The sequence below is a fragment of the Salvelinus alpinus genome, chromosome 3, assembly GCF_045679555.1.
Source record: "Salvelinus alpinus chromosome 3, SLU_Salpinus.1, whole genome shotgun sequence".
NCBI lineage: Eukaryota > Metazoa > Chordata > Actinopteri > Salmoniformes > Salmonidae > Salvelinus > Salvelinus alpinus.
This window is the reverse complement of record NC_092088.1, coordinates 45776159-45798702: the sequence shown is the minus strand read 5'-3', so window position 1 is coordinate 45798702 and position 22544 is coordinate 45776159. Positions and strand designations below refer to the sequence as shown.

The window sequence follows — 22544 nt, the reverse complement described above, 5'->3', positions numbered from 1 at the left end:
CTCTCATGCATGCTTCAATGTTGCTTGCCTCGAAGCGAGCATAAAATGCATTTAGCTCGTCTGGTAGGCTTGCGTCACTGGGCAGCTCGCAGCTGGGCTTCCCTTCGTAGTCCGTAATAGTTTACATGCTCTGCCACGACGAGCGTCAGAGATGGTGTAGTATGATTCAATCTTAGTCCTGTATTGACGCTTTGCCTGTTTGATGGTTCGTCGGAGAGCATAGCGGGATTTCTTATAAGCGTTCGGATTAGTGTCTAACTCCTTGACAGTGACAGCTCTAGCCTTTAGCTCGGTGCGGATGTTGCCTGTAATGCATGGCGTCTGGTTGTACGTACGGTCACTGTGGGGACAACGTCGTCGATGCACTTATTGATGAAGCCGGTGACTAAGGTGGTATACTCCTCAATGCCATTGGATGAACCCCGTAACATATTCCACTCTGTGTCATCAAAAGAAATCCAGATGTTTCATGTAGTGGAGAAGAAGCCTACTTCTTTCACATCATCGTCTATAATTATGTAATAATGATTGTGCTGTTTGATGAATAAATTAACACATTGTTTCAATGTGCAAACTGTTGAACAATTTTAGTTTTGTAGATTAAATATTATCATCTAGGTTCCAGGTGTTTATTTTTACTATTTTGACAGATGTTCACAACAATTTGTACAAAACATAACCTGTTGGTTGAGCATACCACAAATGTCATGTATGTACAGGTGTATGACTGACATCCATAAAGATATCTGTCTTGTTATTGCCTCAGTGGGGTTGGCGTGTCTTACGTTCCTTTATTTGCAGATGAAATGTTGTAATTACAAACCCCACAGGTGATCAAACACTTTGCAAATGGGCAAATAAAGGGCTTTGATTGTAAGGAGTCACCGCTGCATGTTTTAAACACAAAGCAATACAATTGTCATGGAATATATGTTAAATAAATAGGCCACTGATATCACAGAGAGATAAGGGCTTTGATATACTGTACATTCAATTTTGATAAGTTATAGAAAACCCCACAAGATCTTTACATGACATGTAGAAACATAAATGCTTTTATTTTCTACAAAAATGAAAGTTTACACTGCAATATAGGCTACATTTTAAATGAGATATTTCACATGAAGTTTTCCCTCCATATACTTTCAATAGGTCTATCTATTGATTAATCAGCCATTATGGAAATAACTATTCCATAATTAATGGTTATAATGCTAAAGAATAGCACAACCATGAATGCATAAGGAAACATTGGCTCCCGAAATAATGTTATTTTTGAATGATTTTTTCATCATACCGGCCCACAAACAGGGCCGGTATTTTGTATGAAACAAAATTAAACGAAAACCTTCATACATGTGTATCAACAGATGAAGCCAGCATGTACTGGAAACATAGGCTACAATGAACAGCTTGTAATGTTGTTTACATCAGGTTGCAGAGATGTGTAGCCTAGTCTGCAGTCAAAGATTTTTTAAACTGACCAGTGCTGCAGTATTTTGCAATGCCATGGATGCTGACCATCATGCTTTCGTTATCACGAACACTCTCAACCGTGCTGCTTACGTAGTCCTTATGTAGTCCTGCCCATTTTGATTCATTGATTTTAGTTCTGTTGTGACTGGGATTAGCTGAAAAACATTAGTTTATGGATCAACATAAATTTATGTACCTAATTATGGTAAATGTTTAAAAAAAACTCCCATATCTTCAAGTGAATCAATATTTTTTTGCTAAAATAATTATATTTAATCGGGATTGATTGGTTTACCGAGCAGTCAAACCCGATTGGCCTAGAGAGCTGTCAAACTATTCCAGAGGCAGTGCAGCATGTTCGGTTGTGAAGACCCAGCTTTTCCACGTAGTGTGTTTACTAAGTACAGATTGTCGGCCGGTTTATGTGTTTCATTTGTGTATATTAGGAACCATATAGCTACCTTTTGAATTAATAGTTTTTGGTTTGAATGTGTCTCACGTACTGGAATGTCAAAATATAGTAGTTTTCCTATGTCTTGTAATTGATTATTGGTCATCACTGTTGGGCAGTTAGCTTGCTAGCTTATCAATTGAAATCGCACAGCACTCCATCTTGGAACTCCTAACAGGTAGGGTATTTTCGCAGTTCAGTTTGATCCAAAAAGTTGTGTGCAATGTTAGTTTGCTAGCTGATGCTTCAAAAACCCAGTAATGGCTAATTTCACACCGACGCTGTGTGTTGTCAACGATGTAAACTAGGGCATAACTAGCTAGCCGACCTGTCAAATGTATGACTGAGCCTAACTACGTTAGCGTGATAAAGTAGCTAAGTAACTAATGTTAACGTTATCTGTCTCACCAAGAAAGACGAGTTAATGCTAGCTAAATCGTTGGCCATGACAGTTAGCTAGCTATTGAATTCTACAGCAAGCCACTTATGTAGTTAACGTTAGCTGTCTTATGCAGAGAGCTAGCTACTTTAACTAGCTAGCTAGATTGTAACGTCATTGGTGTCAATCCAATGAACGTTACTTTATCTACTTTGCCAACCTGTATGCTTCATCACATGATGGGGTGTTAACTTAATTCACCAGCAGTATTAGGAATATTCTTGGTTGACATTCCGCTGTCTGTTCATGTTGAAAATCAAGTGATAATGCAGGCCTTTATTACTTAGCCAGCTAGTTATCTGGACTATCCTTGCTAATCATCAGATGCCCGTACCTGACTAGCTGAGTAGCTAGCTAGATTGCAATATTGCTGCTAGGTTATCAATTGGGCCATAGATGTGTTAAAGGGATAGGTCACCCAAATTATTAAATGACACATTGGTTTCCTTACCCTGTAATAGTCTTTGAACAAGGTATGATGGCAACTAAGTATGAATTGCCCTGGCATTGTTTCCACATTTTGACGTTGAATTAACACTCACCAAATGCGGGTAGATTTTGGCATTGGCGGGTAAGAATGTCTATTTCACAGGGCTGACGTTTTTTACAAGGAGCACATATGCGCCTTAATTGAAAAATGTAGGTGCACACAAACAAGTTTAGCAACACAATGAAACATTTGAGGTGTTAACTAGAATTGTTAATTTTGTAGGTGCACTGTTGCTCCTAAATAAAAATTCCATGTCGCACAGCAAAACATTTAGGCGCATATGTGAGTAAAATGGTCGCACTGTAGAGCCCTGTTTCACCAGCCACTTTGGCAGGTGGTCAGTCACACAGCATTTGGAAAGCCCAAATGTAGAAGTTGGTTGAATTATCCCGAAAGGCTACTAGTGTCGTTCCATGTCATTTCAGCAAGCCATGACACCCACCGTCTCAGATTGCTCTGAAATCTTCTGTACTGAAATGGTTAAGATCGGTGTTCCTGAAACTTTGTTTTGTTGAAATTTAGTTTTATCTCAGAAATTAAGCTAATTGATTGCACTCAAATTGGCCATTTAAGTTATAGGATTTCAGATAATATTCAATAAATATTGTACCCAACATCCGATTTGGAGCAAACGTCTTCCTACTAATGAGTAAGACATGGGGAATCCCCCAAAATTGGCAAAAGCAACCCACGGACCCCCCACAACCCATGCCAATCCCACCCTAACGACCAGTATACAGTATCAGTTCTCTTTTAGAAAATGTGTAAGAAGCATTGTTAAAATGCTTAAAAGACAGTGATTGGAATTGTGTTTGGAGAAATAAAGATAGACAGTAACAAGGTTTCCATGCAACCTTTTTCTGTGAGTAAAGTACATGTTGGATAAAAAAATGTCACAACAGGCCTGATGGAAACAGCAAATTTGTTGGTAGACTTTCAACAGAACAAAATACGCTAGACAAATCAAATACATTTTTATTTGTCACATGCACAAAATACAACAGGTGTAGGTAGACCTTACAGTGAAATGCTTACTTACAAGCTCTTAACCAACAATGCAGTTTAACGAAAATAAAATAGAATTAAGGAGCAACAATAAAATAACAGTATAGCTGTAAGCTATACAAAGCTTAAATTCTTGTTAATCTAATTGCACTGTCAAATTTACAGTAGCTATTACAGTGAAAGAATACTATGCTATTGTTTGAGGAAAGTGCACAGTTATGAACTTAAAATGTATTAATAGATCAATTAGGCACATTCTTGATACAACATTTTGAACAGAAATGCACTGGTTCATTGGACCAGTCTAAAACTTTACACACACACTGCTGCCATTTAGTGGCCAAAATCTAAATTGTGCCTAAACTGGAATAATAGTGTGGCCTTAATTTTGAATTTCGAAAATGATGAAAAATTTGTTATCTTTTACCAGATCTAATGTGTTATATTCTCCTACATTAATTTCACATTTCCACAAACTTCAGTGTTTCCTTTCAAATGGTATCAAAAATATGCATATCCTTGCTTCAGGTCCTGAGCTACAGGCAGTTAGATTTGGGTGTCATTTTAGACACAAATTGAAAAAAAGGGTCCGATCATTATTAAGAAGCCTTTTTGACCTAGACTTAGCACTCCGGTACCGCTTGCTGTGCGGTAGCAGAGAGAACAGTCTATGACTAGGGTGGTTGGAGTCCTTGGCAATTTTCTGGGCATTGGCAAGTTTTGGGGCCTTCATCTGACACCGCCTGGTATAGAGGTCCTGGATGGCAGAAAGTTTGGCCCCAGTGATGTACTGGGCCGTACGCACTACCCTCTGTAGTGCCTTGCGGTCAGAGGCTGAGCAGTTGCCATACCAGGCGGTGATGCAACCCGTCAGGATTAGAGGTCGACCGATTATGATTTTTCAATACCGATACCGATTATTGGAGGACAAAAAAAGCCGATACCGATTAATCGGCCTATTTATTAAATATATATATTTTTTTAATATATATATCATACATACACATTTTTGTAATAATGACAATTGCAACAATACTGAATGAACAATGAACACTTTTATTTTAACTTAATATAATACATAAATACACACACACAGCTCTGAAGTGACAATGATACTGAAGAGTCTGCTTAGGAGTCAAATACTCTCAACTGTTTGAATAAAAATAGAGTTTAAGTTACCTGTGATGAATGTTGAAAACAAAAACCTTAATTTCTATATGCAGGAAATCCTATTTTAATAATGGGCATGGTAAGAATTGACAACTAAAGTGCGAGTCATAATTTCCATGACACCTAGCAAAATCTGAAAAGCGGTTCCTTCATTTATTGCATAGGATATTTTTAGATTCACTTAAAATAAGGTCTGTTTCGTGCAGGCTTACATCACCGTGCCAATTTTATAACTGTGTAGATATCCATAGGACAAGGTAACTCTGATCAATATTGGCTAAATATAAGCGAAGATAAAAAAAATTGTAGAGTGGATTTATGAAAATATGTTGACAAACGTTACCTTATCCTAGTGAGATTTACACGGGTATCAAAACGTCGAGGCGGTTTAAGCCTGCACGAAACAGAGACCTTATTTGAAGTAGATCAATACATTCTCTATGGAAGACATGAACGGTAAAATAACGAAGGAACCCCTTTCAAATTCAGCCGCAAGTTATTACAGGAATGATAACGCGTCGACTATTTCTCTCTAAACCATATACCTTTGACTAATCCGGAAACTATCACCTCGAAAACAAAACGTTTATTCCGTTCCGTATTTTGTCTAACGGGTGGCATCCATGAGTCTAAATATTCCTGTTACATTGCACAACCTTCAATGTTGTCATAATTACGTAAAATTCTGGCAAATTAGTTCGCAAAGAGCCAGGCGGCCCAAACTGTTGAATGTACCCTGACTCTGCATGCAATGAACGCAAGAGAAATGACACAATTTCACCTGGTTAATATTGCCTGCTAACCTGGATTTCTTTTAGCTAAATATGCAGGTTTAAAAATATATACTTGTGTATTGATTTTAAGAAAGGCATTGATGTTTATGGTTAAGTACACATTGGAGCAATGACAGTCATTGATTGTTTTTTTATAAGATAAGTTTAATGCTAGCTAGCAACTTACCTTAGCTTACTGCATTCGCTAACAGGCAGGCTCCTCGTGGAGTGCAATGTAATCAGGTGTTAGAGCATTGGACTAGTTAACTGTACGGTTGCAAGATTGTATCCCCCGAGCTGACAAGGTTAAAAATATGTCATCTGCCCCTGAACGAGGCAGGACGTTCCTAGGCCGTCATTGAGAACAAGAATGTGTTCTTAACTGACTTGCCTAGTTAAATAAAGATTAAATAAAGGTGTAAAAAAAAAAAAAAAAAAAAAAGACAAATCAGCGCCCAAAAATACCAATTTCCGATTGTTATGAAAACTTGAAATCGGCCCCGATTTAATCGGCCATTCCGATTAATCGGTCGACCTCTAGTCAGGATGCTCTCAACGGTGCAGCTGTATAATTTTTTGAGGATCTGGGGGTCATGCCAAATCTTTTCAGTCACCTGGGGGGGAATAGGCATTGTTGTGCCCTCTTCATGACTGTCTAGGTGTGTTTGGACCATGATAGTTTGTTGGTGATGTGGACACCAAGGAACTTCAAGCTCTCAACCTGCTCCACTACAGCCCCATCGATGAGAATGGGGCGTGCTCGGTCCTCCTTTCTCTGTAGTCCACAATCATCTCCTTTGTCTTGCTCACGTTGAGGGAGAGGTTGTTACCCTGGCACCACACTTCCAGCTCTCTGAACTCCCCATAGGCTGTCTCATCGTTGTCAGTGATCAGTTGTGTCGTCGGGAAACATGATGGTGTTGGAGTCGTACTTGGCTATTCAGTCGTGGGTGAACAGGGAGTACAGGAGGGGGCTGGGCATGCACCTGAGGGGCCCCTGTGTTGAGGATCAGCTCGGCAGATGTTACCTACCCTTACCAACTGGGGGCGGCCCGTCAGGAAGTCCAGGATCCAGTTGCAGAGGGAGGTGTTTAGCTCCAGGGTCCTTAGCTCAGTAATGAGCTTTGGTGTTGAACACTGAGCTTAGTCAATGAATAGCATTCTCACGTAGGTGTTCCTTTTGTCCAGGTGGGAAAGGGCAGTGTGGAGTGCAATAAAGATGGGATCATCTGTGGCTCTGTTGGGGTTGTATGCAAATTGGAGTGGGTCTAGGGTTTCTGGGATAAAGGTGTTGTGAGCCTTGACCAGACTTTCAAGCACTAAATGGCTAAGGACGTGATTGCTATGAGTCGGTAGTCATTTAGGCAGGTTACCTTGGTGTTCTTGGGCACAGGGACTATGGTGGTCTGCTTGAAACATGTTGGTATTACAGACTCGGTCATGGAAAGGTTGAAAATTTAATTGAAGACACTTGCCAGTTGGTCAGCGCATGCTCGGAGTACACGTCCTGGTAATCCGTCTGGCCTTGTGAATGTTAGCCTGTTTAAAGGTCTTACTCACATTGGCTATGGAGAGCGTGATCACACAGTTTTCTGGAACAGCTGATGCCCCCCTGCATGCTTCAGTGTTGCTGGTATTAAAGCGAGTATAGAAGGTATTTCGCTTGTATGGTAGACTTGCGTCACTGGGCAGCTCGCGGCAGTGCTCCCCTTTCTAGTTTGTAATAGTTTGCAAGCCCTGCCACATCTGAAGAGCGTCAGAGCCGGTGTAGTAGGATTCAATCTTAGTCCTGTATTGAAGCTTTGCCTGTTTGATGGTTTGTCGGAGGGCATAGCGGGATTTCTTAAAAGCTTCCGGGTTAGAGTCCCGCTCCTTGAAAGCGGCAGCTCTACCCTTTAGCTCAGTGTGAATGTTGCCTGTAATCCATGGCTTCTGGTTGGGGTATGTACGTATGGTCACTGTTGGGACGACGTCATCAATGGACTTATTGATGAAGGCAGGGACTGATGTAGTGTACTCCTCAATGCCATCGGAGAATCCTGGAACATATTCCAGTCTGTGCTAGCAAAACAGTCCTGTAGTTTAGCATCTGCGTCCTCTGACCACTTCCTTATTGAGCGAGTCACTGGTACTTCCTGGTTTAGTTTTTGCTTGTGAGCAGAAATCAGGAGGATAGAATTATGTTCAGATTTGCCAAATGGAGGGCGAGGGAGAGCTTTGTACGTGTCTCTGTGTGTGGAGTAAAGGTGGTCTAGACTTTTTTTCCCTCTGGTTGCACATTTAACGTGCTGATGAAATTAGGTAAAACTGATTTAAGTTTTCCTGCATTAAAGTCCCCGGCCACTAGGAGTGCCGCCTCTAGATGATTGTTTCCTGTTTGCTTTTGGCCGTATACAGTCGTGGCCAAAAGTTTTGAGAATGACATAAATATTAATTTCCACAAAGTTTGCTGCTTCAGTGTCTTTAGATATTTTTGTCAGATGTTACTATGGAATACTGAAGTATAATTACAAGCATTTCATAAGTGTCAAAGGCTTTTATTGACAATTACATGAAGTTGATGAAAAGAGTCAATATTTGCAGTGTTGACCCTTCTTTTTCCAGACCTCTGCAATCCGCCTTGGCATGCTGTCAGTTAACTTCTGGGCCACATCCTGACTGATGGCAGCACATTCTTGCATAATCAATGCTTGGATTTTGTCAGAATTTGTGGGGTTTTGTTTGTCCACCCGCCTCTTGAGGATTGACCACAAGTTCTCAATTGGATTAAGGTCTGGGGAGTTTCCTGGCCATGGACCCAAAATATTGATGTTTTGTTCCCCAAGCCACTTAGTTATCACTTTGTCTTATTGCAAGGTGCTCCATCATGCTGGAAAAGGCATTGTTCGTCACCAAACTGTTCCTGGATGTTTGGGAGAAGTTGCTCTCGGAGGATGTGTTGGTACCATTCTTTATTCATGGCTGTGTTCTTAGGCAAAATTGTGAGTGAGCCCACTCCCTTGGCTGAGAAGCAACCCCACACATGATTGGTCTCAGGATGCTTTACTGTTGGCATGACACAGGACTGATGGTAGCGCTCACCTTGTCTTCTCCGGACAAGCTTTTTTCCGGATGCCCCAAACAATCGGAAAGGGGATTCATCAGAGAAAATGACTTTACCCCAGTCCTCAGCAGTCCAATCCCTGTACCTTTTGCAGAATATCAGTCTGTCCCTGATGTTTTTCCTGGAGAGAAGTGGCTTCTTTGCTGCCCTTCTTGACACCAGGCCATCCTCCAAAAGTCTTCGCCTCACTGTGCGTGCAGATGCACTCACACCTGTCTGCTGCCATTCCTGAGCAAGCTCTGTACTGGTGGTGCCCCGATCCCGCAGCTAAATCAACTTTAGGAGACGGTCCTGGCGCTTGATGGACTTTCTTGGGCGCCCTGAAGCCTCCTTCACAACAATTGAACCGCTCTCCTTGAAGTTCTTGATGATCCGATAAATGGTTGATTTATGTGCAATTTTACTGGCAGCAATATCCTTGCCTGTGAAGCCCTTTTTGTGCAAAGCAATGATGACGGCACGCGTTTCCTTGCAGGTAACCATGATTGACAGAGGAAGAACAATGATTCTAAGCACCACCCTCCTTTTGAAGCTTCCAGTCTGGTATTCGAACTCAATCAGCATGACAGAGTGATCTCCATCCTTGTCCTCGTCAACACTCACACCTGTGTTAACGAGAGAATCTCTGACATGATGTCAGCTGGTCCTTTTGTGGCAGGGCTGAAATGCAGTGGAAATGTTTTTTGGGGATTCAGTTCATTTGCATGGCAAAGAGGGACTTTGCAATTAATTGCAATTCATCTGATCAATCTTCATAACGTTCTGAAGTATATGCAAATTGCCATCATACAAACTGAGGCAGCAGACTTTGTGAAAATTAATATTTGTGTCATTCTCAAAACTTTTGGCCACGATGTACAGCTCATTGATTGTGGTTTTAGTGCCAGCATCGGTTTGTGGTGGTATGTAGACAGCTACGAAGAATATAGATGAAAACCCTTGGTAAATAGTGTGTTCCACAGCTTATCATGAGAGACTCTACCTCAGGCTTGCTTAATATTAGATTTCATGTTCCAGCTGTTATTGACACAGACCGCCACCCCTCGTCTTACTGGAAGCAGCTGTTCTATCTTGCAGGTGGACCGAGTACCCCGCCAGTGGTATGTTTTCCATGTCGTTCAGCCACGGCTCGATGAAACGTAAGGTATTACAGTTTTTAATGTCTCGTTGGTAGGATATCCTTGATCGGCTCTCATCCATTTTGTTATCCAATGATTGCACGTTGGCTAATAGGACTTATGGTAGAGGAGGTTTACTCACTCGTCTATGAATTCTCAAAGGCAGCCTGACCTCCAGAACCCTTTTTCTCCGTCTTTTCTAAATGCAAATGATGAGGATTTGGCCCCGTTCCCGAGAAAGCCGTATATCCTTTGTCGGGACTCGTTAATGAAAAAAATCTTTGTCCAATTCGAGTTGAATAATTGCTGTTCAGATGTCCAGAAGTGATTTTCGGTCATAAGTAGGGTTGCACATTTTGGTGGAATATTCAGAGGTGGAAACTTTCCGTGAGAATTAACGGGAATATAAATATATTAATATTAATACCATTTAAATGTCATGTTTTTTGCATTGCATATATTTTCCATATCATATGGAGACAGAAACTTAAACATTTTACCTTATCATAAGTAGACATAATTGCAAATGATTAAATCCTTCCAATAGAAATAAAAAGCTATTTAGTTACGAATTTAACTTTAATTAAATGAGTTGACTCTTAACATGGGATGATTTCACTGAACATCAAAATGGAGTATTGAATGTTCCCAATGTTCTATCGCATCTCCCAAAAACGTTTTCAACATAGATCTGTAAAATGAGAGTCTAGAAATGAAATCTTTGGTTGTCTTCCTCTCAGGCTTCCATGTATTCTCCCTGGACCTCCTCAATGTCCACTTCTTGAACATCAGACTCTGATGCCTCATCTACACTGTCACTTTCCAACCTTGTTGAGGATGGCTCGTTGTCATGCTCAAAAATCCTAATTTGCCCGGTTGGCCACCTATTTTTCAACACTTGTATTGGTCAGCCTGTTGTGCGCTTTGGTGTGTGTGTTCTTAAACAAGGACCAGTTGCGCTCTGAGGCGTCTGATGTTAGTGGGATTTGGAGGATGATGTAGGCAACGGGGAAGAGCCTCGTTGCCTACATTAAAATACAACGTTCTCTGCAGCTTTTTTTCAGGTCTTTATGGTAGTGGCCAGATGGAAGCCGCTCCTCAGTGAAAGGCACATGACAGTCCGCTTTGAGTTTGCCAAAAGGCACCTAAAGGATTTTGACCTTGAGAAACAAGATTCTCTGGTCTGATGAAACCAAGATTGAACTCTTTGGCCTGATTGCCAAGCGTCACATCTGGAGGAAACCTGGCACCGTCCCTGCGGTGAAGCATAGTGGTGGCAGCATGATGATGCTGGCATGTTTTTCAGCGGCAGGAACTGGGAGACTAGTCAGGATCGAGGGAAAGATGAACAGAGCAAAGTACAGAGAGATCCTTGATGAAAACCTGCTCCAGAGCGCTCAGCTCCTCAGACTTGGGCGAAGGTTCACCTCCTCACAGGTCAACGACCCTAAGCACACAGCCTGCTGGAGGTCATTTTGCAGGGCTCTGGCAGTGCTCCTCCTGCTCCTCCTTGCACAAAGGCGGAGGTAGCGGTCCTGCTGCTGGGTTGTTGCCCTCTTACGGCCTCCTCTCCACGTCTCCTGATGTACTGGCCTGTCTCCTGGTAGCGCCTCCATGCTCTGGACACTACGCTGACAGACACAGCAAACCTTCTTGCCACAGCTCGCATTGATGTGCCATCCTGGATGAGCTGCACTACCTGAGCCACTTGTGTGGGTTGTAGACTCCGTCTCATGCTACCACTAGAGTGAAAGCACCGCCAGCATTCAAAAGTGACCAAAACATCAGCCAGGAAGCATAGGAACTGAGAAGTGGTCTGTGGTCACCACCTGCAGAACCACTCCTTTATTGGGGGTGTCTTGCTAATTGCCTATAATTTCCACCTTTTGTCTATTCCATTTGCACAACAGCATGTGAAATGTATTGTCAATCAGTGTTGCTTCCTAAGTGGACAGTTTGATTTCACAGAAGTGTGATTGACTTGGAGTTACATTGTGTTGTTTAAGTGTTCCCTCTATTTTTTTGAGCAGTGTATTATCAATTGGGTCCAGCCTGAAGCTCCTTGCTACATTGTACAACATATTATGGGCCCTCAGTTTCCCTTGCCAGTGAGCTCGGGACAGACACAGCTTTAGTCTATTTGCGCAAGGGATAAGAAGTAATCAGGTAGGCCTATTTTATTCCACTGGATCAGAGCATTACATTTTTCCTTTTCACGCTAAGTGGTTATCGAAAGGGAAACAGTTGGAAAGATTGACAATAATTCCTCAACGTATTTGAACATTCTCAATGGTTGTAAAAATAGACTTCGTGCTTCAGTTGCACTTCTCCACTCGGATGAAATATCTTTGCCTTCGTCATTAGATCATGAAGATAGCCTCTGACTGATGTGTTTGCTACTTTTCTCTTTTACTTTCCTTGGGTATAGTTTTTCCAAAGTTTTTTCAAAAAATACCTTTCTCATTGTAAGCTAATTTACTTCAGCCAAATAGTGTTGCTCTTCTGTTATCTGATGAAAACGATTTTCTGACGAATGTGTTGCACTGATGCAGGACTCTCCAACCCTGTTCCTGGAGAGCCCGAATCTATCACACCTGATTCTAATAATTAGCTGTTCATAAGCTGATTCAGGTTAGTTACAACTGGAGTTAGAGCAAAAACCTACAATACAGGATGGTATCTCTCCAAGAACAGGGCTGGAGAGCCCTGCACTAATGTATTTTGCGTGAAGAAAAATGATAGTTGCACACCCCATATCACACTATTGAAGCAAAAAACGCGGACTTTCAATATAAAACGCAGGTGAAATGGTTTAAAACTAGGCTTGGGCAGTATACTGTATATACTGTATACTGGGGTATTTGGAAATTGCCACTAGATGGGTTTTTCATACCGTTGAAACGATTTATTTGAAGTTTTTCAACATATTTAAATATTTGTAGCTACCTTTTTAAGTAAATACCTTCAGTCAACTTGTGCAATACGTTAGGAGATGAAGCAGATTGCGTTCTTTATTTCACCTATCACATTATTTTATGTTATGAAGCTTACCGTAGTTCCCCAGAACAGTTGAGCTAATCACGTCCTTGTTTGTAAAAAGCACAACGGGAGAATGCGGGAGCAGGTGAGTCCTGCTGTATATTGATGAGGATCGCGTTTTTATATTGAAAGACAAGCGTTTTTTTGCTTCAATGGAGTGAACAGGGAAGTGTAACTATAGTTTTCCATAACAGAAAATACATTAGTGCAACACATTCGGCAGAAAATGCTTCATTTTCATCAGATGACAACAGAAGTGCAATGCTATTTGGCTGGCAGCCACACAAGTAAATGCTCTTAATTTTTTGCAAAAACGATGCATGACCATCATATTTCTGTTTATCATAGAAAGAATGTAGCCAAAAATATTTCCTCATGTTTTGCTTAAAGTTAATCTTGCATTTTACCAGAGAAAAGTAGGCTGGCTACACCGAGAAAAGTAGCTACATAGAATGCCCGTTCGTGAATTCTCATCTGAGTGGAGAAGCGCAATTGAAGCATAAAATTAGTCTGGTGCATTTCACATGTTTACAAAACACAGCAAGATATTTCTTATGCGTTTTATATTTTTGTTTTATATTTTTTCCTGTGTGAAAAACTGAATTTTGCATTAACGCAACTTGCTAGTTAATCTAAGTAAGTGGCTGAATTAATAAGGTGACAGGGGCGTCATATTGTCAGCTTTCTGCTGTGTTTGTAAATCAAAGCCCTTTAGATAAGTTATTTGTACTGCTGCCACTATCTTGATTTCCTTGCGTTTTTCCTCTCAGTTCTTGGCCCATCTTCTTCTCTGAGCAGAGCAGGCAGGTTCGTTGCCCTAGTGACTCCAGACTCCACACAGACACAGCATGTAGCCACATGCTGCTGCAGAGCCAGTACTGTTCTTCCTTCAGACAAGCATGTGTCAAGACTTTGTTCATTTGTAGAATGTCTCTCGTTCACATTAGCTTATAAATGTCCAAACTCACCAAAAATGACATTTGGTAGCGCCTACCTCTGTATGTATGACTTTATGATCTAAATAGCCTGTAGTTAAAATTGGTTTATTTTTCGATTGTGCTCGTTAGCATATTTAGCTAGCAACCTGCATTGTAATTCGCTATTACTAGTGCTAATTTTGTTAGGTACTAGACGCCCAATGTTGTTTTTTTATGGCGGTAATACCTTATTTCCCGGTATGAGAGAAGGACGATATGAAAATCTGGTTACCGCCCATCCCCTATTTAAAACTTTTTTTTTTTTTTTTCATAGTCTGGGTTTTGAAAAAGCATATTTCTGTAAGCAAATGAGACCCCAGGTTGGACTATTCGAGGAGAGTTGGTTTGAATCATTAGGTTGCTATTAGGAAAAATGTAATTGCTTTCATGGAGGACTGGTTTGAATTGTGAGGATGACCACAATTTATTTTCATAATGAGACAAATCTATTAGTTTTCTACCCAATGTTGCAATGGAAGTGTTGTGATCTATTTAATAAACACAAGAGACCAGCTACATGAATAAGTGCCGGTATAGTAGCAACAGCAGCTTCTAATGGTCAAATCCTGGTACTTTCACACTACTTAATGGTAAATATTGCAAGTGACTTCAATGACTAATTTCTCTGAACAGTGAGGGGAAGAAATGACCAGATTCACTAGGAATACATTACGTAGTATGGAGAAGCAGTATTCCAAGCCACAGCTTCATACTACTTGTCAAACATATAGAACTCATACTGTATACTAGTTGTTGGGTGAGATTGGCGTGGGGGGGTCCGTGGGTGACTTGACAATTTTTGTGGGGACTCCTCATGTTTTACTCATTGGAAGTTTGGTACGAATCGGATGTTGGGTACTATATTTATTGAATATCTGAATCCTATAAATTAAAATGGCTAATTTGGGTTCAAGCAATTAGCTTAATTTCTCAGAGTTAAAATTATATTTCAACAATGTTTCAGGAATGCTAATCCTATCTGTTACGAACTACAGAAATTATTTCAGAACCATCTGAGATGGTGGGTTTTGAAATCCTCTTGCTTTTTGAGGTAGAACGACCCACTTAAGTGTGACTTTGTCCTTGTGTTTCTTGGCTAGTTACATCGTTTTGTTCATATGCTAGGTGGTTTTTCAGTATTAGCAAGATGCAGAGATTCTCATCTTTGACAGAGCAGCCTTAGTGGGATGGAAACAACCGGATGCATTCAGTTTTCAGTGGAATTCCAAGTCAAACTCGGGCATCATCCTATAACGTCACAATTTGACCTCGTTTTTTTTTCAGAGTTCCTAGTTGTCTTGAAAGCACCATTTGGCTAGTTGCTTTATGGTTATGTCTGCGCAATTGTTTTCTAGGGCTGGGACGATACCAGTATTGCGATAATCATTAGTATCGTGGCAAGGAAACATAACACTTTAGGAAAACAGCCCTAATGTTGGAAACAAACACAATTATGTTGTCATCCAGAGTCTCACATGTATTTATATTCCAAGCAATAGCACACAATATTTTACAAACAGCAGGTATTTAAAGGACCAAAGAGTTAGGTCCGCTTCGTGTTTTAATTTTTTCCATGGAAAAATATTGCGGTACTGGTATCGTCACAGCCCTATTGTTTTCCATAAACAATTTATAAGTTGATTATTTAAATAATTTTGTGAGTTAGCCAAATACAGTGCCTTCAGAGGGTATTCATTCCCCTTGACTTTTTCCACATTTTGATTAAACTGTCCAGTTTGCGTGTTTGTTGCCGCTTGTTCCAGTCGCTAGCTGCATCAAACTGAAAAGAGGAGTGAGCCAGGGATGTGTGTGCTTTGGGGACCATTAACAGAATGTGACTGGCAGAACGGGTGTTGGATGAGGGCTGCATTAGGTATGTCAGATAGGGGTGATTGAGGCCTAAGAGGGTTTTATAAATAAGCATCAACCAGTGGGTCTTGCGACGGGTATACAGAGATGACCAGTTTACAGAGCAGTATAGAGTGCAGTGATGTGTCCAATAAGAAGCATTGGTGGCAAATCTGATGGCCGAATGGTAAGGACATCTAGCCGCTGGAGAGCACCCTTACTTGCCGATCTATAAATTACGTCTCCGTAATCTAGCATGGGTAGGATGGTCATCTGAATCAGGGTTAGTTTGGCAGCTTGTATGAAAGAGGAGCATTTACGATAGAGGAAACCAAGTCTAGGTTTAACCTTAGCCTGCTGCTTAGATATGTGCAGAGAGATGGATAGTGTACCGTCTAGCCATACTCCCAATTACTTGTATGAGGTGACTACTTCAAGCTCTAACCCCTCAGAGGTAGTAATCACACCTGTGGGAAGAGGGGCATTCTTCTTACCAAACCACATAACCTCGACACCTCCAAAACAAAGGTAAAGGGCAGAAAAAGCTTGCTGGACTCTAAGAAGGCTTTGTTGTAGAGCGTTTAACACAAAATCCGGGGAGGGGCCAGCTGAGTATAAGACTGTATCATCTGCATATAAATGGATGAGAGAGCTTCCTACTGAGCGTGGGGCCTAGGATCGAGCCTTGGGGTACTCCATTGGTGACTGGCAGTGGCTAAGACAGCAGATATTCTGACTTTATACACTGCACTCTTTGAGAGAGGTAGTTAGCAAACCAGGCCAAAGACCCCTCAGAGACACCCATACTCCTTAGCCGGCCCACAAGAATGGGATGGTCTAACATATCAAAAGCTTTGGCCAAGTCTATAAAAATAGCAGCACAACATTGCTTAGAATCAAGGGCAATGGTGACATCATTTAGAACCTTTCAGGTTGCAGTGACACATCTTTGGCAGCGATTACAGCTGAGAGTCTTTCTGGGTAAGTTTCTTAAGAGTTTTGCACACCTGGATTGAACAATATTTGCACATACATTTTTTACAAATTCTTCAACCCCAGTTAAGTTGGTTGTTGATCATCGCTAGTATACCATTTTCAACTCTTGACATAGATTTTCAAGCAGATTTAAGTCAACTGTAACTAGTCCATCAGGGACATTCAATGTGTTATTGGTAATCAACTCCAGTGTATATTTGGCCTTGTGTTTTAGGTGAATTTGTCTCCCAGTGTCTGTTGGAAAGCAGACTAAACCAGGTTTTCCTCAAGGTTTTTTGCCTGTGCTTAGCTTTATTCAGTTTATTTTTATCCTTTAAAAAACTGCCTAGTCCTTGCCGATGACAAGCATACCCATAACAGCAGCCACCACCAAGCTTGAAAATATAAAGTGGTACTCAGTGATGATGGATTTGCCCCAAACATAAAGTGAATTTCTATGCCACAAATTTTGCTGTTTTACTTTAGTGCCTTATTTGAAGCAGGATGCATGTTTCAGAATATTTGTATTCTGTACAGACTTCCTCCTTTTCACTCTGCCATTTAGGTTAGTATTGTGGAGTAACTACAATGTTGTTGATCAATCCTCAGTTTTCTCACAGCAATTTAACTCTTAACTGTTTTAAAGTCACCAATTTCCTCATGGTGAAATCCCTGAGCGGTTTCCTTCCTCTCCGTCAACTGAGTTGGAAGGGCGCTTGTATCTTTCTAGTGACTAGATGTATTGATAGACCATCCAAAGTGTAATTAGTAACTTCACTATGCTCAGGGATATTCAATGTCTGCTTTTTTATTTTTACCCAGGTGCCCTTTGTGAGGCATTGGAAAACCTTGCTGGTCTTTGTGGTTGAGTCTGTGTTTGAAATTCACTGCTCGACTGAGGGACCTTAAAGGTAGTTGTATGTGTGGGTTACAAATTTGAGGTAGTCATTCAATAATCATGTTAAATGCCATTATTGCACACACTGAGTCCATGCAACTTATTAGGCTTGCGATAACAATTCCATAATACATTTCAGCTTTTCATTTTTAAACATCTCTAAAAACATAATTCCACTTCGGCTATTTTGTGTAGGTCAGTGACACAAAATATCAATTTACATTTTAAAGTCAGGCAGTAACACATCAAAATGTGGAAGAAGTCGGTGTGAATACTTTCTGAAGGCACTGTGGTTCTACAGGTGATGGCCTAAGCCACATATCAATAGCAACTGTACGCTGTATGGTTTATTTTACATTTAAATAATCTAGCTAGCTACATTCTTACAACTTCAGGCCCGTATTTGGATTCAAGCAATGGCTCTATGTGTGAAGTCTGAGACCTTGGAGGACCACAGCAAATCTTATGTTCTTCTACTGAGCCACACAATTTGCTATATCCTCACTAAATGTGTTGTGACAGAGAGTTAACACTTTTGAAACAAGTGATAATACACTTCTGTTTGCATTTAAGTCACCCGAGTCTAAGCCTATCAATGCTTGCCTTTCAGCACTCCAACCACCCTGTACCATTCATCTCTTATTATTTTGAATCTGCTTATCATGAATTTGAACAGAATTCTGCCTCAGTATGACCTCCTCTCAGTCTCAATAGTCAAATAACATTTCCCTGCAGACACACAATATTATCTTTCTACAGTACCTTTCTCTGGCCTGCTTAACGGTTAATCCAACCATTTTGAGGTACATGGGGAAACTGCTATTCAAATATTACCAATGTCAATCTAATAATGTTCGGCTTGCCCGATTTTGTCTGAGGCGGTGTCCAGAGAACAGCTGCTTTATGATGATTTTAGCTGTAAGATAAAATGTTTAAGTTAAGACAGTTCCATTGACTGGCTGGTCTTTGACTACCAAGCTATTTTACATTCATTACTTTACTTGCTTTAGTAAGAAGTAAGCCTACTGAAAATGTATATACATTTTTTTGTTTGTCTTTTCAGGTATCAGGATGGTGGACAAGAATATATACATTGTCCAAGGGGAGATCTGTACTGTTGTAGGTGCCATCAAGAGGAATTCAAGGTGGAATACCCATACTCCTTTGGTAAGTTGTTTTGTCTTGGTAAAGACAATTTTTGTAACACAATAGTATCTCCCAATCAAGGCTTAGTTTGATATAAGACAACAGTTTAGTTGAGCTTTTTTAATTGTAGAACTACCTGCTCAAGGAATGAGTGTTTCAGACTTGGTACAAGAGGAAGGAACATTAAAAAGAAGAGATATGCAGAAATAGTTTTCATAGCGCTGCCATGAATGTTTGTTTGTGTAGTGTTAAGGCCTAATCGTCATAAATACTGTAATACCTTAAGTCTACATAGGCAGCTACTCTGAGTAGAAAAAAAAGTAATTGCGTTAAAATTGTAGGCATTGTGTTAATTTGGTCAAATCTACAGCATTTGAATGGAGTCGTTTCACTTTGAGCTTCAATGTCCTCATGCTTGAGTTTTTGTTGATGCCAGTACTGTTTGTTTTATTGTTGTACAGGATGAGGAACAAGATCCATTGCTTAACAGTTTCAGCCACCTGAAAGAGATTCTCAACAATATGAAAGGTAATAACCTAATAATGGCAAGTGCAGTACATGGTGCAGTGTATATTTGCCCTTTTTTTTCTATAGAACTACAGAATATTAGTGGATATCTAAGGTAAGTCCCTATTTATAAATTGTTATCCCTCAGGCAAATAGATACCTGCAGCAGTCTCCTTTACTAATTCCTGACTAGCCCTCTTTGCAAATCTTCTCTCTATTATTTCCTCCCCAACAGCATTTCATACTTACATTATTATGCAGATACAGAGGAGATGACAACACATGAAAGTATTTTAAGTTTATAGCAATTGTTCATTATACTAGAACGACTATCATTGTCATTGTCCATGGAAGAAGACCAGCTTAAAATGAAAGCCATATTTTCAATTTTCCCTCCGCCAATACGTTACATGAATAAACCTCAGTCAGTCGGGGACCTTGAGGCTAAACGCATTCAGATTATCACAAAGTGCCTTCTCCTGCCTGAAGAGTAAGAACATATTTAATCAGGTGTGCAGCAGATTTCCACAGAGAAATGGGCTGGCCTTTCAAGTTTGTCAATATTATCTCTACCAATGTCTTACTGCGGGGGACTACTCAGCTTAATCATTTGTAGAAGTCCCATTTGATACGATATCACTGTTTGTTCGTCTTTTATCCAAGTGCCTCATTATGAACAAGACGGCGAAGGTAAATGTTACGCTAAGTTGTGCAAGTGTTCTTTTCTGCTCAAGGAGGGGAAGATGCTCAACACTTCAAGACACCGGTACCTCTGAGTTCTTCTCACAACATGCAATTCAGTAAAAAATGGAATATACTCTGTGTTGGATTTCCTTGAATTTAAGAAGAGCATTCATCCCTTCACATTAGTTATGTTTCCTTGATGGGTTTTGGTTGTGACCATACTTTGTTCTTAATATGTACTATTACTATCAAATACACTGATCAAAAAAATAAAGGGAACACTTAAACAACACAATGTAACTCCAAGTCAATCACACTTCTGTGAAATCAAACTGTCTACTTAGGAAGCAACACTGATTGACAATAAATTTCACATGCTGTTGTGCAAATGGAATAGACAACAGGTGGAAATTATAGGCAATTAGCAAGACACCCCCAATAAAGGAGTGGTTCTGCAGGTGGTGACCACAGACCACTTCTCAGTTCCTATGCTTCCTGGCTGATGTTTTGGTCACTTTTGAATGCTGGCGGTGCTTTCACTCTAGTGGTAGCATGAGACGGAGTCTACAACCCACACAAGTGGCTCAGGTAGTGCAGCTCATCCAGGATGGCACATCAATGCGAGCTGTGGCAAGAAGGTTTGCTGTGTCTGTCAGCGTACTGTCCAGAGCATGGAGGCGCTACCAGGAGACAGGCCAGTACATCAGGAGATGTGGAGGAGGCCGTAGGAGGGCAACAACCCAGCAGCAGGACCGCTACCTCCGCCTTTGTGCAAGGAGGAGCAGGTGGAGCACTGCCAGAGCCCTGCAAAATGACCTCCAGCAGGCCAAAAATGTGCATGTGTCTGCTCAAACGGTCAGAAACAGACTCCATGAGGGTGGTATGAGGGCCCGACGTCCACAGGTGGGGGTTGTGCTTACAGCCCAACACCGTGCAGGACGTTTGGCATTTGCCAGAGAACACCAAGATTGGCAAATTCGCCACTGGCGCCCTGTGCTCTTCACAGATGAAAGCAGGTTCACACTGAGCACATGACAGACGTGACAGAGTCTGGAGATGCCGTGGAGAACGTTCTGCTGCCTGCAACATCCTCCAGTATGACCGGTTTGGCGGTGGGTCAGTCATGGTGTGGGGTGGCGTTTCTTTGGGGGGCCGCACAGCCCTCCATGTGCTCGCCAGAGGTAGCCTGACTGCCATTAGGTCCCGAGATGAGATCCTCAGACCCCTTGTGAGACCATATGCTGGTGCGGTTGGCCCTGGGTTCCTCCTAATGCAAGACAATGCTAGACCTCATGTGGCTGGAGTGTGTCAGCAGTTCCTGCAAGAGGAAGGCATTGATGCTATGGACTGGTCCGCCCGTTCCCCAGACCTGAATCCAATTGAGCACATCTGGGACATCATGTCTCGCTCCATCCACCAACGCCACGTTGCACCACAGACTGTCCAGGAGTTGGCGGATGCTTTAGTCCAGGTCTGGGAGGAGATCCCTCAGGAGACCATCCGCCACCTCATCAAGAGCATGCCCAGGCGTTGTAGGGAGGTCATACAGGCACGTGGAGGCCACACACACTACTGAGCCTCATTTTGACCTGTTTTAAGGACATTACATCAAAGTTGGATCAGCCTGTAGTGTGGTTTTCCACTTTAATTTTGAGTGTGACTCCAAATCCAGACCTCCATGGGTTGATAAATTTGATTTCCATTGATAATTTTTGTGTGATTTTGTTGTCAGCACATTCAACTATGTAAAGAAAAAAGTATTTAATAAGAATATTTAATTCATTCAGATCTAGGATGTGTTATTTTAGTGTTCCCTTTATTTTTTTGAGCAGTGTATATTTCCTCCACAGGGCAATTTTCTCCTTGTACTTAGACATAAGAATGTTTTATACTTTTACTCTTAGTCCTCTTTATTCCGATTTGGACATAATGCCGTAACAATCTTCAACTGGAGTCTTAGGCCGCAGTTTGTGCCCTGTCCTCTCTTCCAGCTCAGCCACCATTGTCCAGTATCACGTTCTTTGGCCTGCCTCGCTTGTGCTTTCCGTAGGTGTTCATCTGAGAGCAACTTTCTTTAGGCATCCTCAGAACGTTTTCGCTCCGTCCGATCCTGCTCATCTTGATATACTATGCTGGTGGAATAAACCTTCTCCAGAGGTATAGGCCTATGGAGTTTGGCAAACTATCCTTCATGTTGGCAACAAACATTTCATGATGCCATTTTGCTTTGAACATGATGCATATGAAAATGTTTAATCTCATACACTTTGCTGAGTAAAGGAGGTTGTTTCACATTACTTGGTTGGTCAGTCTAGTCCACTGCCTATTCCACTACAGTGCCATCTGAGGTTTCTTGGCAGAATTAGAGTACATGACCTTCATCATTTTTTGGGTCAGTCTTTACATTTCACTTTTCTCTTGTCTACTAAGTTATCCTAATGTAAA

General features: G+C 41.2%; 1 protein-coding gene across 6 annotated transcripts in view; it reads left to right on the top strand.

Annotated features, from left to right (window-relative positions):
• Nucleotides 1-1824: 1824 nt before the first annotated feature.
• Nucleotides 1825-22544, top strand: part of LOC139570818 (Golgi-specific brefeldin A-resistance guanine nucleotide exchange factor 1-like) — a 117626-nt gene continuing 96906 nt past the window's right edge. For 5 of the 6 annotated variants that reach the window (XM_071393021.1, XM_071393018.1, XM_071393019.1 and 2 more), the window contains exons 1-3: nucleotides 1825-2105; nucleotides 18826-18929; nucleotides 19370-19436. In XM_071393021.1, the coding sequence (XP_071249122.1) occupies nucleotides 18834-18929; nucleotides 19370-19436 (163 nt within the window). In that variant the 5' untranslated portion in view covers nucleotides 1825-2105; nucleotides 18826-18833. Of the gene's footprint in view, nucleotides 2106-17686; nucleotides 17776-18825; nucleotides 18930-19369; nucleotides 19437-22544 lie in introns of all 6 variants that reach the window. The other variant, XM_071393017.1, reaches the window with a different exon arrangement.